Source organism: Gambusia affinis, linkage group LG01, assembly GCF_019740435.1.
Source record: "Gambusia affinis linkage group LG01, SWU_Gaff_1.0, whole genome shotgun sequence".
NCBI lineage: Eukaryota > Metazoa > Chordata > Actinopteri > Cyprinodontiformes > Poeciliidae > Gambusia > Gambusia affinis.
The window spans coordinates 14,446,791-14,462,087 of NC_057868.1; the positions used below are offsets into that span (position 1 = coordinate 14,446,791).

The 15,297-nt window shown below is 39.9% G+C and overlaps 1 protein-coding gene across 1 annotated transcript; it reads right to left on the bottom strand.

The window, feature by feature from the left end:
- Window positions 1-322: 322 nt before the first annotated feature.
- LOC122835847 (succinate dehydrogenase [ubiquinone] iron-sulfur subunit, mitochondrial-like) lies at window positions 323-13,590 on the bottom strand. The gene is made up of 8 exons (XM_044125259.1): window positions 13,346-13,590; window positions 11,755-11,888; window positions 11,577-11,662; window positions 11,323-11,459; window positions 11,103-11,219; window positions 10,862-10,963; window positions 875-997; window positions 323-795 (listed from the first exon to the last, which is right to left on the bottom strand). Exons 1-8 carry the CDS (start codon window positions 13,403-13,405, stop codon window positions 715-717), a joined length of 840 nt encoding a protein of 279 aa, XP_043981194.1. The 5' UTR covers window positions 13,406-13,590; the 3' UTR covers window positions 323-714.
- Window positions 13,591-15,297: the final 1,707 nt, after the last annotated feature.

Consider the following 15,297-nt stretch of genomic DNA (forward strand, 5'->3'; position numbering starts at 1 on the left):
GCAAGACCATATTTTTCAATAAATAAAAGTTTAGAAAATTGTGTGCATTCATATTCAGACCCTTCCTTAATTCTGATACTCCTAAATACATTTCAGTGCAACTAATTTCCTCCAGGAAGTCACCTAATTTAAAAAAAATATGTTTTAAATAACAAAAAAAGCAAGCAGTACCATTTGTGCAAACTGGCTCAATGTTGCTAGTTACAAATGCATGTCATCTTGTTTTTTGACCTTTATTTCTCCTTTCAAACATATAAAATTTATAATATGATAATCTTTAGTATCTCAGTGGATCCATTTGGACCAGAAAATTCCACCTCACTGTATCTTTCATGATGTAATTTATTGCAGCTTAAATTGGGACATTTGATTAAAATGTCTTTTCAGACCAAATCAATGCAAAACAGCATTAGAAGCTCCGAGAATCTTTACTGAATACATTATTTACAATTATCAGATTAAACACACCAACATGCAAAGCTCCTGTTTTCTGTTTACACGCAATTAAAGTTGTGGTCCATAATGTTGAAGCACACAATATATATTTGATGACCAGCTGTTAACTTTTACAGTTTTATTTCCCTTCAACATTCACACTCACACAAATCCACCCATACAACAATCAAAGTCTTAAAAAAAGCTAATGTAGCAGAAGGTTTGAGGTCGGTTCTCCTCCTCCTCCTCCCTGTCCAGACGTTATTCAAGAACTGTTGTTCATGAAGCTGCAGCTTTCCTCTCCTTGTAAGTCGCCATCATTTTCTTGATTTCTGCTATGGCCTTTCCCGGGTTGAGACCCTGTTGAAAGGAATGAAACAATGAGACAAAGAAACTCATAATTATGCTACAAAAAGTGTTTGTTAATTGTTTTGGGTACCTTGGGACAAGTCTTGGTGCAGTTCATGATGGTGTGACAGCGGTACAGGGAGAAAGGGTCCTGAAGTTTAGACAAACGTTCCTCTGTGAATTCATCACGGGAGTCTATCATCCACCGGTACGCCTGTGGAAAAACAACACAGAGGCCAGAGTTTGAGAATTCAGAGTAATAATTATTCCGTTAGAGATCTCTAGTTTCATCTCTCTAGGTATTCTTGAGTTACTGTAATATGACTTGGATGTGATGCATCAAAAAGCTGACTGTTCTCAATTACCAATTTAAATGTGTAGGAGTAAGAAAACTTAAAAGGAAGACAAAATACTAAGGAAGCCACACAGTTACGTACCAAAGCAACAACTAAAAGCTCTTGGAAAGTCAGCAGCCAGACAAACTTTATGCTTGTGAGTATAAAGTTTCTCAGGTACAACATGCATGTTTTTATTTTACTGAGGTTTTTGATGTATGTGGTCTCTCACTACAAACATGTACTGGTGATTGTGGGTCACATCATTACATGAAATTCATAACTAGTCTCCTTAAATGTTCCTCCTCTATGTTTAGCCATAAAAAGCGGTGCCTTTTTTTTTAGTGTCTGGTCCAAATTCAGGAAATCGTTCGCCCGCAGGTTCCATCTCACTGTCCTGGAGGAATGACTGTGTACATCTTCATCAAGAAAATCAAATTCAAGCAGCAGATTTTGCTACGACCAGGAAATCTCTCTGTGGATTCGAGCCACAGACTTCGCTAAGACTACTTTCTCCTTGAGTAGGCTTTGTGTTTTGCTTTGATGCCCGAGTTTGGAGATTTGTACATGTTTTCATCATGTGCACTTATCAACCTTTGACATGGAAATGAATACTACCATCATGAGGTGAAACTTTAAACAAATCTGAGAAGTAAAAACGGGGAAAAAGTTATATTGCCTCAACAAAAGGCCATATAAAACCGATAGATCAAAATTATTTCCCACTTTTTGTTCTGTGTCTTTAACTGAAAATAATCACACTCCTGTGTTCATGACAAGAATTACCACCGTAATCAATACAGAGCTGCAACTAACAATTATTCTAGCAATCGATTATTCCACCACTTATTCTGACGATTAAGAAAACACCATAGTCTGAAGAGTTTTCATTTCATAGAATGAAATTTTTTTATTTTTCAACCTTTTTAATACAATATTAGAAATACATAAAACACTGGAATAAATAAATAATTGAATTCCTTTTGTAAATAAGAAAATAAACATTTTGTAAAATGCAATGCCAGAGCATTCCTTTGATAAATGTGAACCGAGTGAAGCTAAGACTATACCACTTGAAGAGTTTGGTCCAAAACATATTTACAGAGCAAACTGGGTTTTTATCTTAAATGCAAAATGTATATATTTTTGTACAGCTTTGGCTCATTTACTGCTCTCAATATGTTGTTTTTTTTCACCTGCATACTCAGGGCCGGATTTAGGAGGATGGGGGCCCCTGGGCTGGAGTCAGGATGGGGGCCCCTGGGCTAGAGTAAAAAATATATATATATATATAAATATATATATGTTTTGTTTTGTTTTAGAGGATGAGCAGAAAATGACCAGACAGTAAGTTTTGACAACCTACAACTTTAATAAGCCAGTTGTCACAAACTACAAACAACTCTGAACTCTTTTCTAGAAAGACTAAACCACATGTTGGGGTTGAAACTAGAATATGATGCTTGCATCACAAAATAAAATCACTGAATAGTTATTGTTGCCTGGACTTCAACACAAACTATAAAACAGATTGAGTGCAAGAAAGTGCAATGCTCAAATATACTTTTACAAAGCAAAGCGAGTAAAACAATATTTATACAAATATCCCCAGCATTTACAAGTTCATATAAGTACAAGTGGAATATATCAAAACTCAAACTGTTTCTTTGGTTTTAAAGTTCTTGGTAAATAGTGGAGGAAATAAATGTCAAAAAAGTGCTTCTCTGCCAGTCAGACAGAACATGGATATAAACAATATCTCCTAGAAAAAGAGATCAGGCATACTGTAGTTTTCAGAAAATATCCTGACCCAGGTAAGTCCAAAGTGCTGCCCTCTGAAGGATTTTTAAAGTTTAGGCATTTGCTTTCAGTTGCGTGCTTCCAGTCACTGAAACCAGTTTCAAAGTTTGACTGAGTATTAGCATTGCTGAAAATGCGGCATGCAAAACAAAATGCAGCTCCGTGGATGGAGAGTAGAGCAGCCACGGTCTTCGATATACTCACCATTTAACATCTTGCGTTTAAAGTGAGATTTGGAGAAGTGACGCTTTGATGCTTGTACACCCGTTCTGATGCTTGAAAGCCAACATTCATATTTTGACAGCTCTCCGGTCCTCGCTCAGCCCAGTAAGCTCGCACGGACTCGTCAATTTCCCCAAATGCGCCGGATCGGTACTGTACGGATCCACAGTCGTCTTCCATCTGCGGAAGAAGATCCCGCTTCCACCGACTCTGACTCCACAGACGCCAGTCCAGCCACCGACTCAGTCACGGTTAAAGGTTCTGGCGGGATCTTAGTGCCGGTGTTAGCATAGCTAAGGGTTTGAGGAGCGGGGATAATGAGGTTTCTGCTCCATCTCCGCTAACAGGTTTAAAAAAGCCTGTCAGTTTAGGCATTTTGATTGTCGCCTCTTTGGCGCGATGCTCTTTTTCTTTTCTCTTCCTTCTTTTCTGCGCTCCGCTGTCATATTTTCGGTTGTCCGCCATTGTAAAATAATATTCCCTTGACGCTCCTCCTCCCCAATGCGTAAGATGCGTCAAAAGTGGACCAATAACAAGCAAGCATTCAAGACGGACGTTTGCCAGAACAAATTGGAACATTTTTCATCGGTGCTGTCAAAATCATGCAGTGATTGATTAAATTCTGACACTATCCATTCACAAAAATATAAAACATCCTTCGGGGCCCCCGAAATGCCGGGGCCCCGGGCTGCAGCCCCGGTAAGCCCCTGCTAAAATCCGGCCCAGCATATATATATGTATATATCAGACCATAGACCAAACGTCTGACAAGCATTTGGTCTGACGCTTGTCAGACCAAACAAGCTTGTGTGCTTTCTTTGTTTGTGCCTTTAGTAAACTGGAAATAAAAGTATTGTAATTTGTAGGTTTTTAGGAGTACATTGGCTCATTAGTCATTAGAAGTGAAAGCTTAAAAAATTGAATGATGAAAATGAAAATAAAGTGGTTATGGTTCTCATGCAACTGAAACTGAAACACCAAACTTTGGTTTCAGAAATAGTTGAAGTCAAATCTGTCTGGTTGTTCTGAATACTGGACTGTAGTTCTTTGGAAATGAAATTCTTGTGATGTGAAAGCAGCAAAGAAAATGTAATGCTGAAAAAATTCCTTCCTCTTCCCACTTAATTTGTTTCACTTTAGAGGCACAACCTTTTTTTATTATTTATTTATTTATTTATTTATTTATTTATTTATTTATTTATTTATTTATTTATTTATTTATTTATTTATTTATTAATTAATTAATTAATTAATTAATGTTAACGGGCTCCGGCCCGGTTTCCGCACAGCCGGAAACCGGTTGTGCGGCCGCCCTCCCGTCGCGTCCCCCCCCTCCTCCGCCCCGCACCACACTCGGCTACGACCTCAGATCAGACGAGACGACCCGCAGAATTTAAGCATATTAATAAGTGGATGAAAAGAAACTAACAAGGATTCTTACTGAAGTCCTTACTCCTGTCAGGGAGCAACACGAGCAAAATCAAGACACATTTTTTACAACAGACAGAGATGCTGCTGCGGAAACAATAATTCCAGAAGAAGAGACTGCTGTCATTGAGGCAGAGAATCGTGACATCAATCGTGAATTTTATAACATCTCTTTTGGCCAATCTGAGGAAACTGATGAGGTAACAGAGAGTACATCATTGGGCTTGTCATTCTCAGAAACTGAGGACGATGTGTTTGACAAATATCGGCAAGACCAACGGATCCCTTCTGAGCCTATTTGTTCGACTTGTTTATTAGAGAGATCAAGTTCTTCAGATGAATTAAGACAAGATGATAGAGTCCAGGAGACCCAACAGGTCAGGCGGCGGACCATGCGTTTTGGAAGTCACTCAGCTGGACGAACCCACCATGATGAGGCTCCAGTGCCTTTAGCTGTTAGGCGTCGCCTTCCAAGTGTTTGCCGTTCTTCAGCGTATTTACTAAAATATTGTAGCGGTTAGAGGGTGCTGTTATGTTGTTATGTGTTTTCCCATGAGGCTTAGCGGCAGAGAAGAGAGCGAACCATGAGCGAAAAGGCTATCTGTCCGAATGAAAAGACCTGTGTGTTCGCCATTATATTTTACTGATAGCTGCCTTCTCCCTTTTGGGAACGTATATATGCCATGCATATTTAATTATGACACCCCACCGGGAGGTAGAGTGGGTGGGACTGCTGTATCGAGACATCTCCAGCAGAATTATGGTTAACGGCAGGGCCGGATTTAGGAGGATGGGGGCCCCTGGGCTGGAGTCAGGATGGGGGCCCCTGGGCTAGAGTAAAAAAAATATATATATATATAAATATATATATGTTTTGTTTTGTTTTAGAGGATGAGCAGAAAATGACCAGACAGTAAGTTTTGACAACCTACAACTTTAATAAGCCAGTTGTCACAAACTACAAACAACTCTGAACTCTTTTCTAGAAAGACTAAACCACATGTTGGGGTTGAAACTAGAATATGATGCTTGCATCACAAAATAAAATCACTGAATAGTTATTGTTGCCTGGACTTCAACACAAACTATAAAACAGATTGAGTGCAAGAAAGTGCAATGCTCAAATATACTTTTACAAAGCAAAGCGAGTAAAACAATATTTATACAAATATCCCCAGCATTTACAAGTTCATATAAGTACAAGTGGAATATATCAAAACTCAAACTGTTTCTTTGGTTTTAAAGTTCTTGGTAAATAGTGGAGGAAATAAATGTCAAAAAAGTGCTTCTCTGCCAGTCAGACAGAACATGGATATAAACAATATCTTCTAGAAAAAAGAGATCAGGCATACTGTAGTTTTCAGAAAATATCCTGACCCAGGTAAGTCCAAAGTGCTGCCCTCTGAAGGATTTTTAAAGTTTAGGCATTTGCGTTCAGTTGCGTGCTTCCAGTCACTGAAACCAGTTTCAAAGTTTGACTGAGTATTAGCATTGCTGAAAATGCGGCATGCAAAACAAAATGCAGCTTCGGTGGATGGAGAGTAGAGCAGCCACGGTCTTCGATATACTCACCATTTAACATCTTGCGTTTAAAGTGAGATTTGGAGAAGTGACGCTTTTGATGCTTGTACACCCGTTCTGATGCTTGAAAGCCAACATTCATATTTTGACAGCTCTCCGTCCTCGCCAGCCCAGTAAGCTCGCACGGACTCGTCAATTTCCCCCCAATGCGCCGGATCGGTACTGTACGGATCCACAGTCGTCTTTCCATCTGCGGAAGAAGATCCCGCTTCCACCGACTCTGACTCCACAGACGCCAGTCCAGCCACCGACTCAGTCACGGTTAAAGGTTCTGGCGGGATCTTAGTGCCGGTGTTAGCATAGCTAAGGGTTTGAGGAGCGGGGATAATGAGGTTTCTGCTCCATCTCCGCTAACAGGTTTAAAAAAGCCTGTCAGTTTAGGCATTTTGATTGTCGCCTCTTTGGCGCGATGCTCTTTTTCTTTTCTCTTCCTTCTTTTCTGCGCTCCGCTGTCATATTTTCGGTTGTCCGCCATTGTAAAATAATATTCCCTTGACGCTCCTCCTCCCCAATGCGTAAGATGCGTCAAAAGTGGACCAATAACAAGCAAGCATTCAAGACGGACGTTTGCCAGAACAAATTGGAACATTTTTCATCGGTGCTGTCAAAATCATGCAGTGATTGATTAAATTCTGACCAGTGACGTGCGGTCAGGGGAGGCAGGTGAGGCAGTGCCTCACCTGCCATCATGGAAAGAAAGAAAAAATATAATCATAAAGTAATTTAAATTGTTATATTCATCCGGTGGTTTGTACTAAAAAATATTTATTTTTCTTGTAGCTTCACCAATTTCGATGTTTATTTGTTCAAAATAGCTGATTTTTCTTATTTTCCCATTCAAATGCTTGGAAGCGATGCCGGTGAGGCAGCAGCGAGCTCTGCCTCACCTTGGATTGCGCAACCCCTGGCTCTGCGCTGGCTGCTAAGCGGAGAGAGCATGTTGCTGTACGGCGTCAATAAAATGGTTTAAACACATTTAATATGTGAACTTATTTCCAATAATTTAGCTTATGTATATAATGTACAGTGCTTTTTGTCACCAACTGTGTTTGTGTAACGTGTTTCGTGTAATGAGCGATTATAAACGGCAGAGAACAGGTTCGAGGTGAGGCAGGCAGTTCTCTTGCCTCATGGCAGGGGGCGCTCAAGATCCCAGACGTTCGTCTTGTTCACTCCTCAACTGCCGAGTAAGTGACAGCGAGCTAGGCTAAACGATTCGGGAAGCAAGTCAAGTGCAGCGATAGATTATAATAGAGATAGAGATTTTTTTCCTCTCGCTTATCCCGACTTTCGACATTTATTTTGTTTTGTTTTTTAAGGAAATGTGTGTTTTGGGAGCTACAGTTTGTATGTGTAAGGATGCAGAAGTGAAACATAACCTGTAAACTGCTGTCAATCTATGCATCTATTTGCAAATCTGATTCTGATGACGTCAGTGCCTCACCAGCTATGAACCTCACCGCACGTCACTGATTCTGACACTATCCATTCACAAAAATATAAAACATCCTTCGGGGCCCCCGAAATGCCGGGGCCCCGGGCTGCAGCCCCGGTAAGCCCCTGCTAAAATCCGGCCCAGCATATATATATATGTATATATCAGACCATAGACCAAACGTCTGACAAGCATTTGGTCTGACGCTTGTCAGACCAAACAAGCTTGTGTGCTTTCTTTGTTTGTGCCTTTAGTAAACTGGAAATAAAAGTATTGTAATTTGTAGGTTTTTAGGAGTACATTGGCTCATTAGTCATTAGAAGTGAAAGCTTAAAAAATTGAATGATGAAAATGAAAATAAAGTGGTTATGGTTCTCATGCAACTGAAACTGAAACACCAAACTTTGGTTTCAGAAATAGTTGAAGTCAAATCTGTCTGGTTGTTCTGAATACTGGACTGTAGTTCTTTGGAAATGAAATTCTTGTGATGTGAAAGCAGCAAAGAAAATGTAATGCTGAAAAAATTCCTTCCTCTTCCCACTTAATTTGTTTCACTTTAGAGGCACAACCTTTTTTTATTATTTATTTATTTATTTATTTATTTATTTATTTATTTATTTATTTATTTATTTATTAATTAATTAATTAATTAATTAATGTTAACGGGCTCCGGCCCGGTTTCCGCACAGCCGGAAACCGGTTGTGCCGCTCCCGTCGCGTCCCCCCTCCGCCCCGCACCACACTCGGCTACGACCTCAGATCAGACGAGACGACCCGCAGAATTTAAGCATATTAATAAGTGGATGAAAAGAAACTAACAAGGATTCTTACTGAAGTCCTTACTCCTGTCAGGGAGCAACACGAGCAAAATCAAGACACATTTTTTACAACAGACAGAGATGCTGCTGCGGAAACAATAATTCCAGAAGAAGAGACTGCTGTCATTGAGGCAGAGAATCGTGACATCAATCGTGAATTTTATAACATCTCTTTTGGCCAATCTGAGGAAACTGATGAGGTAACAGAGAGTACATCATTGGGCTTGTCATTCTCAGAAACTGAGGACGATGTGTTTGACAAATATCGGCAAGACCAACGGATCCCTTCTGAGCCTATTTGTTCGACTTGTTTATTAGAGAGATCAAGTTCTTCAGATGAATTAAGACAAGATGATAGAGTCCAGGAGACCCAACAGGTCAGGCGGCGGACCATGCGTTTTGAAGTCACTCAGCTGGACGAACCCACCATGATGAGGCTCCAGTGCCTTTAGCTGTTAGGCGTCGCCTTCCAAGTGTTTGCCGTTCTTCAGCGTATTTACTAAAATATTGTAGCGGTTAGAGGGTGCTGTTATGTTGTTATGTGTTTTCCCATGAGGCTTAGCGGCAGAGAAGAGAGCGAACCATGAGCGAAAAGGCTATCTGTCCGAATGAAAAGACCTGTGTGTTCGCCATTATATTTTACTGATAGCTGCCTTCTCCCTTTGGGAACGTATATATGCCATGCATATTTAATTATGACACCCCACCGGGAGGTAGAGTGGTGGGACTGCTGTATCGAGACATCTCCAGCAGAATTATGGTTAACGGCAGGGCCGGATTTAGGAGGATGGGGCCCCTGGGCTGAGTCAGGATGGGGGCCCCTGGGCTAGAGTAAAAAAAAAATATATATATATAAATATATATATGTTTTGTTTTGTTTTAGAGGATGAGCAGAAAATGACCAGACAGTAAGTTTTGACAACCTACAACTTTAATAAGCCAGTTGTCACAAACTACAAACAACTCTGAACTCTTTTCTAGAAAGACTAAACCACATGTTGGGGTTGAAACTAGAATATGATGCTTGCATCACAAAATAAAATCACTGAATAGTTATTGTTGCCTGGACTTCAACACAAACTATAAAACAGATTGAGTGCAAGAAAGTGCAATGCTCAAATATACTTTTACAAAGCAAAGCGAGTAAAACAATATTTATACAAATATCCCCAGCATTTACAAGTTCATATAAGTACAAGTGGAATATATCAAAACTCAAACTGTTTCTTTGGTTTTAAAGTTCTTGGTAAATAGTGGAGGAAATAAATGTCAAAAAGTGCTTCTCTGCCAGTCAGACAGAACATGGATATAAACAATATCTTCTAGAAAAAAGAGATCAGGCATACTGTAGTTTTCAGAAAATATCCTGACCCAGGTAAGTCCAAAGTGCTGCCCTCTGAAGGATTTTTTAAAGTTTAGGCATTTGCTTTCAGTTGCGTGCTTCCAGTCACTGAAACCAGTTTCAAAGTTTGACTGAGTATTAGCATTGCTGAAAATGCGGCATGCAAAACAAAATGCAGCTCCGTGGATGGAGAGTAGAGCAGCCACGGTCTTTCGATATACTCACCATTTAACATCTTGCGTTTAAAGTGAGATTTGGAGAAGTGACGCTTTTGATGCTTGTACACCCGTTCTGATGCTTGAAAGCCAACATTCATATTTTGACAGCTCTCCTCGCCAGCCCAGTAAGCTCGCACGGACTCGTCAATTTCCCCCAAATGCGCCGGATCGGTACTGTACGGATCCACAGTCGTCTTTCCATCTGCGGAAGAAGATCCCGCTTCCACCGACTCTGACTCCACAGACGCCAGTCCAGCCACCGACTCAGTCACGGTTAAAGGTTCTGGCGGGATCTTAGTGCCGGTGTTAGCATAGCTAAGGGTTTGAGGAGCGGGGATAATGAGGTTTCTGCTCCATCTCCGCTAACAGGTTTAAAAAAGCCTGTCAGTTTAGGCATTTTGATTGTCGCCTCTTTGGCGCGATGCTCTTTTTCTTTTCTCTTCCTTCTTTTCTGCGCTCCGCTGTCATATTTTCGGTTGTCCGCCATTGTAAAATAATATTCCCTTGACGCTCCTCCTCCCCAATGCGTAAGATGCGTCAAAAGTGGACCAATAACAAGCAAGCATTCAAGACGGACGTTTGCCAGAACAAATTGGAACATTTTTCATCGGTGCTGTCAAAATCATGCAGTGATTGATTAAATTCTGACACTATCCATTCACAAAAATATAAAACATCCTTCGGGGCCCCCGAAATGCCGGGGCCCCGGGCTGCAGCCCCGGTAAGCCCCTGCTAAAATCCGGCCCAGTGCATACTCCAGTTAACAATAATTGATTGCTAAATTTGTTGACGATTGTTTCAATAATTGATTAATCACGATTAATGAAATTAATCGTGATTAATCCGTTTCAACCCAATAACAACTTTTGCTTAATAGCAATATGAATCTCATGTCTGACCTGCATGAGGACAGCAGGCCCCAGGTATTTGTCTCCGTTCCACCAGTAACTTGGACAGCTGGTGCTGCAGCAGGCACAGAGGATGCACTCGTACAAGCCGTCCTGTTGAGGCAAACGGGAGTCAGACACAACCTTTCTCTGCCTTTGTGGTCTTCACTTACGGACAAGCTGGCCACTTAAACAAGGATGTGAAAACTAATATTGTGTTTGCTGTGGAAGTATTTGAGGTCTGATTACTTACCAGTTTCTGCCTGTCCTCCACTGACTGGAAATACTGATTCTTCCCCTCCTGACTCTCATCCTTCTTCTTCAAGTATGGCTCAATGGATTTGTACTGTGCGTAGAAGTTGCTCATATCCTGGTGGGGATAGAAATAGAAGATTGGATTTAGAGAGGTGGTCTGATGTTCCTGAAATGTACAAAAAGAAATTTTGGAAAAAAAGTCAAAACACCGCACTCACCGGCACCAGATCTTTGACAACGTACATGTGGGGCAGTGGGTAGATTTTAGTGGGTTTGCTGGTGTTTGTATCAATTTTGTTAAGGCACGCCAGTGTGTTGCCTCCGTTTATATTCATGGCACACGAGCCACAGATACCTGAGAAAGTTGGTACACAATAAGTCTGCCAGAAAGTCCGTCACATGATTGACTTTTAATTTTTTTGAAGTTTAAAATGGCTGGCACTGTGATGTGCAAATAGAGTTGATTTACTACCTTCACGGCAGGAACGTCTGAATGTAAGCGTGGGATCAAGTTCATTCTTGATCTTGATTAGGGCATCCAGAACCATCGGACCGCAACTGCATTAAGAACAACGTTAGACGCAACATTCCCAATGACATGCAATTCAGATACAGAGACGTTGTTGTTCATTGATCCGGTTGTGACTTACGTGTTCAGATCCATTTCATACGTCTGCATTCGGGGTTTGTCGCCAGGGGTGTCTGGGTCCCAGCGGTACACCTGGAACGTCTTGATCCTGGGCTCAGGAGCCGGCACAGCAGCGGTCTGAGCGTGACGCACCATCTGACTCACAGAAACCAATCGACAGTTACAGTAGGTATCAACTAAATAATTGTTTTCACAACAACAAATTTGTTGTGAAAAGATGCCCTAAAAGCCTTAAAGTAAAGTCACCTTTCATTAAAGTAGTAAAATTTCACACATTTACTTACGTCAGTACCATTTGAGTATTTTAATTCAGGGAGGAAAAAAAAGTGCGGTTTAAAAAAAATTCAAATAAAAGTATTGTTTTTTTAGAAAAAAATCTTTGCTGCCACAATTAATGGTAACCTTTGAAAATAAATCTAACTGTAAGATGTTCAAATTTGTACCTTTTTTAAGTTGATCAGGGTTTTTAGGAACTTCTAATTAATAAGCTAAGACTTCATGTTTCTCTGGGATAAAAATATAATAATATGATACGACACAGCTGTGATGGACTGGCGACCTGTCCAAGGTGTACCTCGCCTCTCACCCACTGAGATCTAGCGATAGGAACCAGCATCCCTTGCAATCCCACTAGGGATAAGCGTGTATGAAAGTCTTGTTCTGTTGATAAATTCCACCTGCAGTAATTTTTTTTTAAACAATAATTTATTAACATAAATTTTCCCCATGAGTTCAATATCTGTACAGAAGTTAAAGATTGGATTTCTCAAAAGGTTTGAATGGTGTTGTATAGGAGCAGAACTTTCTTGTTTTCTCACATTCATAAATGACCGAATCCCTCTCTCTAAGACGTACTAGAATTATAATATGCATCACAATGAAAAGTCACTCAAGGTAGAAATAAGTTGGAAATTTATGTCCATATTAACTGTGACAGTTGAAAGGAAAATATTTCATGGAATCATAAAACAATGACAAAAAATGATCGGAAGTTTCTTAATTTGTAGTGTTTTGGATGTTTCTATTATATCATTAAATTACAAAGTATGACGTCTCCCCCTAGTGGCAGCTTGGGTGAACTGACAAGGAAGAGTTACATCACAGCTGTCCTATGATTGCCTAACTGACTCCTTCAGGACAATTGAACGTAAACGTAATAATAAAAGCTAAAGTGTTTTTTGATTCCTTTTCACAAGCAGGCTTATATTTTTGTACCTTAAACCCATCTTTGAAAACTTATTAAACAACAACTTCAAAGAGAAGAGGAAACAACCAACATGTCAGTTCAAGTACGATTACTGACAAAAAGGTGCATATAAAGATAAAACGGTGACATTTTTCAATACACTTATTATATTTTCTAATACGCCATTATAATAATAATAATTTATTTCTAAAATGTACGCATACGTAGTCCGAAAGTGTTGTGTCAACTAAATTAGTGAGAGTTTTAGTACTTCTTTTACTTAGCGCAGGCTAAACCGTGAATGAACGCACGAAAGCTCTCAGTTGGGGACATTTCTCCGAGAAGATGCAATTATATGAGCTCTAACCCATAGAGTTAGATAAAAAAAAAACTGTTCCGTACTCACCACCATCATACCAGAATTCCTAAAAGCCAGAATATTTCGGCTCAAACAAACGACAGACATGGTTCCTACTTGTGTTGATAATAAATAATTTAAAGTATCTGTGTATGTTAGCTATTACTGCTCCGTAATTGTCTCAGCGTCAGTGAAAACAGCCTGACTCTGAACTGTGCGCTGAAGCCACGCCCGCTTTGTGCGTGAACGTCTGCGTCACTGACGCATTCACGTGTACTCCCTCTGCTCGGTCATTAGAATACCCAAACATATGCTATTTATATATTTTAAATAAAAAACAATGTCCGGTAGGGGTTTGTTACCAATTTATTTGGATTTTTAGAAACATTTTACCTTTTACTGTACACTTTACCGATAACGCAGGTTCTACTCAACAAATGTCAAAAAACATTTGTAACGACGGACCACATCCGAAATACGTTAAAGGCGGCGCGTGAATGCGGCTGTTTCACAACTCTCTTTGCTCAAATGAGGGTCAGTTACATACATCTATACATAGACCTTCAGGACAACGTGCAGAGTTATCTATTAGTGTTTTATAACTCCATAAAAGTCAGTGGCTGTCAACAACAAAGCTCATGTCCTTAACAGTCAAAAGAAACATGTTTGTTAATGAGTTTAGTAACTTCAAATCTTATTTTTGATAGTGATGTAAATGACCTAACAATTTCTTTTGTTTTTGCTTTACTTGTCATCTTTAACCATTTTAGAAAATCAAACAAATTTAAATATCAGACAAACATAACCTAAGTAAGCCTATAATGCCATTCACACAATATTGCAAAAGTATTTGCTCCTCATCAAAATAATCTGAATCAGGTGTTCCAATTTTTTTCCGGTTTCTTTACATTTTATCACAAAACCATTAACATTAACAGGATAATAGAAGATATATTAATGGGATAGTGGGTAATTGTGATGGTTTTCAAAATATTTAATAAATAACAATGATTATTTATTAAACATAACTGTGGACTGTGTGCATTCATTTCCAACCCTGTTGAGTCTTTGGGGCGTCTCTACCATCTCTGCACATCTAGAGAAAATCTCAAACTCACTCAGATTGGACAGAGATGTCTGTGAACATCAGGAGATGCAACATCTTTTAATTAGGTTTAGCTCTGAACTTTTACTAGGTCGTCCTAACAGATAAATTAATCAAAAATTCTACTGCAGCTCTGATTGGATGCTCAGGGTTGTTGGCCATCCACCAAAGTCTCAGGTCTTTAGCAACCTCTCACAAGTTTTCCACGATTGGCTAGTTTTAGCTCCATTTATCTTCCCATCACCTCAGATTGGTGTAACATCTAGTTCCTGCAGATCTATTTTACTTCACCATAATGATAGTGTGTTCAGAGTGAAGTTTTACTTCTGCGCCACACATTCAGCTTTGTATGTAGGAGTGAGTTCAGTTTTTCCTCGTCTGACCAGAAAACCTCCCTTCACATCTACTGTTTCAAACAAAAGCAACTCAATTAACATTCCCAGAATTATCTTGGAAATACTGATCCTTTAAGGCCAGTAAGCCAGAATAGACGTGGCATGCTACGCAGACCTGCTGTTACCTTAATATCTAATCGAATTAGTCTGCAGGACGAAGTGGGGTTGTAAGTTTGCTCTCTTTGATGTTCTCCTGATTGCCTGAAGCATGAAGTTGATACACTCCTACACAAGAGTTCAGCTGCTGTGCCAAGAGAATTTTGATGATTCCATGTTTTCTTCCCTCTTTGTTTTTAATAAAACATTCAGGACTGATGGTTTCTGCTTTTGTAGGCAGAATTGGTGAGGACCTCAGAGCTTTTCTTCATGCATTCCTCTACATCAGGGGTCTCAAACTCCAGGCCTCGAGGGCCGCAGTCCTGCAGTTTTTAGATGTGCCACAGGTACAAAACACTGGAATGAAATGGCTTAATTACCTCCACCTTGTGTAAATCAGTTCT

Excerpts from the sequence above, each read along its gene's own strand:
- LOC122835847 (XM_044125259.1), bottom strand. The coding sequence starts at position 13,405 with ATGTCTGTCGTTTGTTTGAGCCGAAATATTCTGGCTTTTAGGAATTCT. Across the intron at positions 11,889-13,345 it reads GGAATTCTGGTATGATGGTG|ATGGTGCGTCACGCTCAGAC; the intron begins GTGAGTACGGAA and ends TCTGTGAGTCAG. Across the intron at positions 796-874 it reads GCACCAAGACTTGTCCCAAG|GGTCTCAACCCGGGAAAGGC; the intron begins GTACCCAAAACA and ends TCCTTTCAACAG.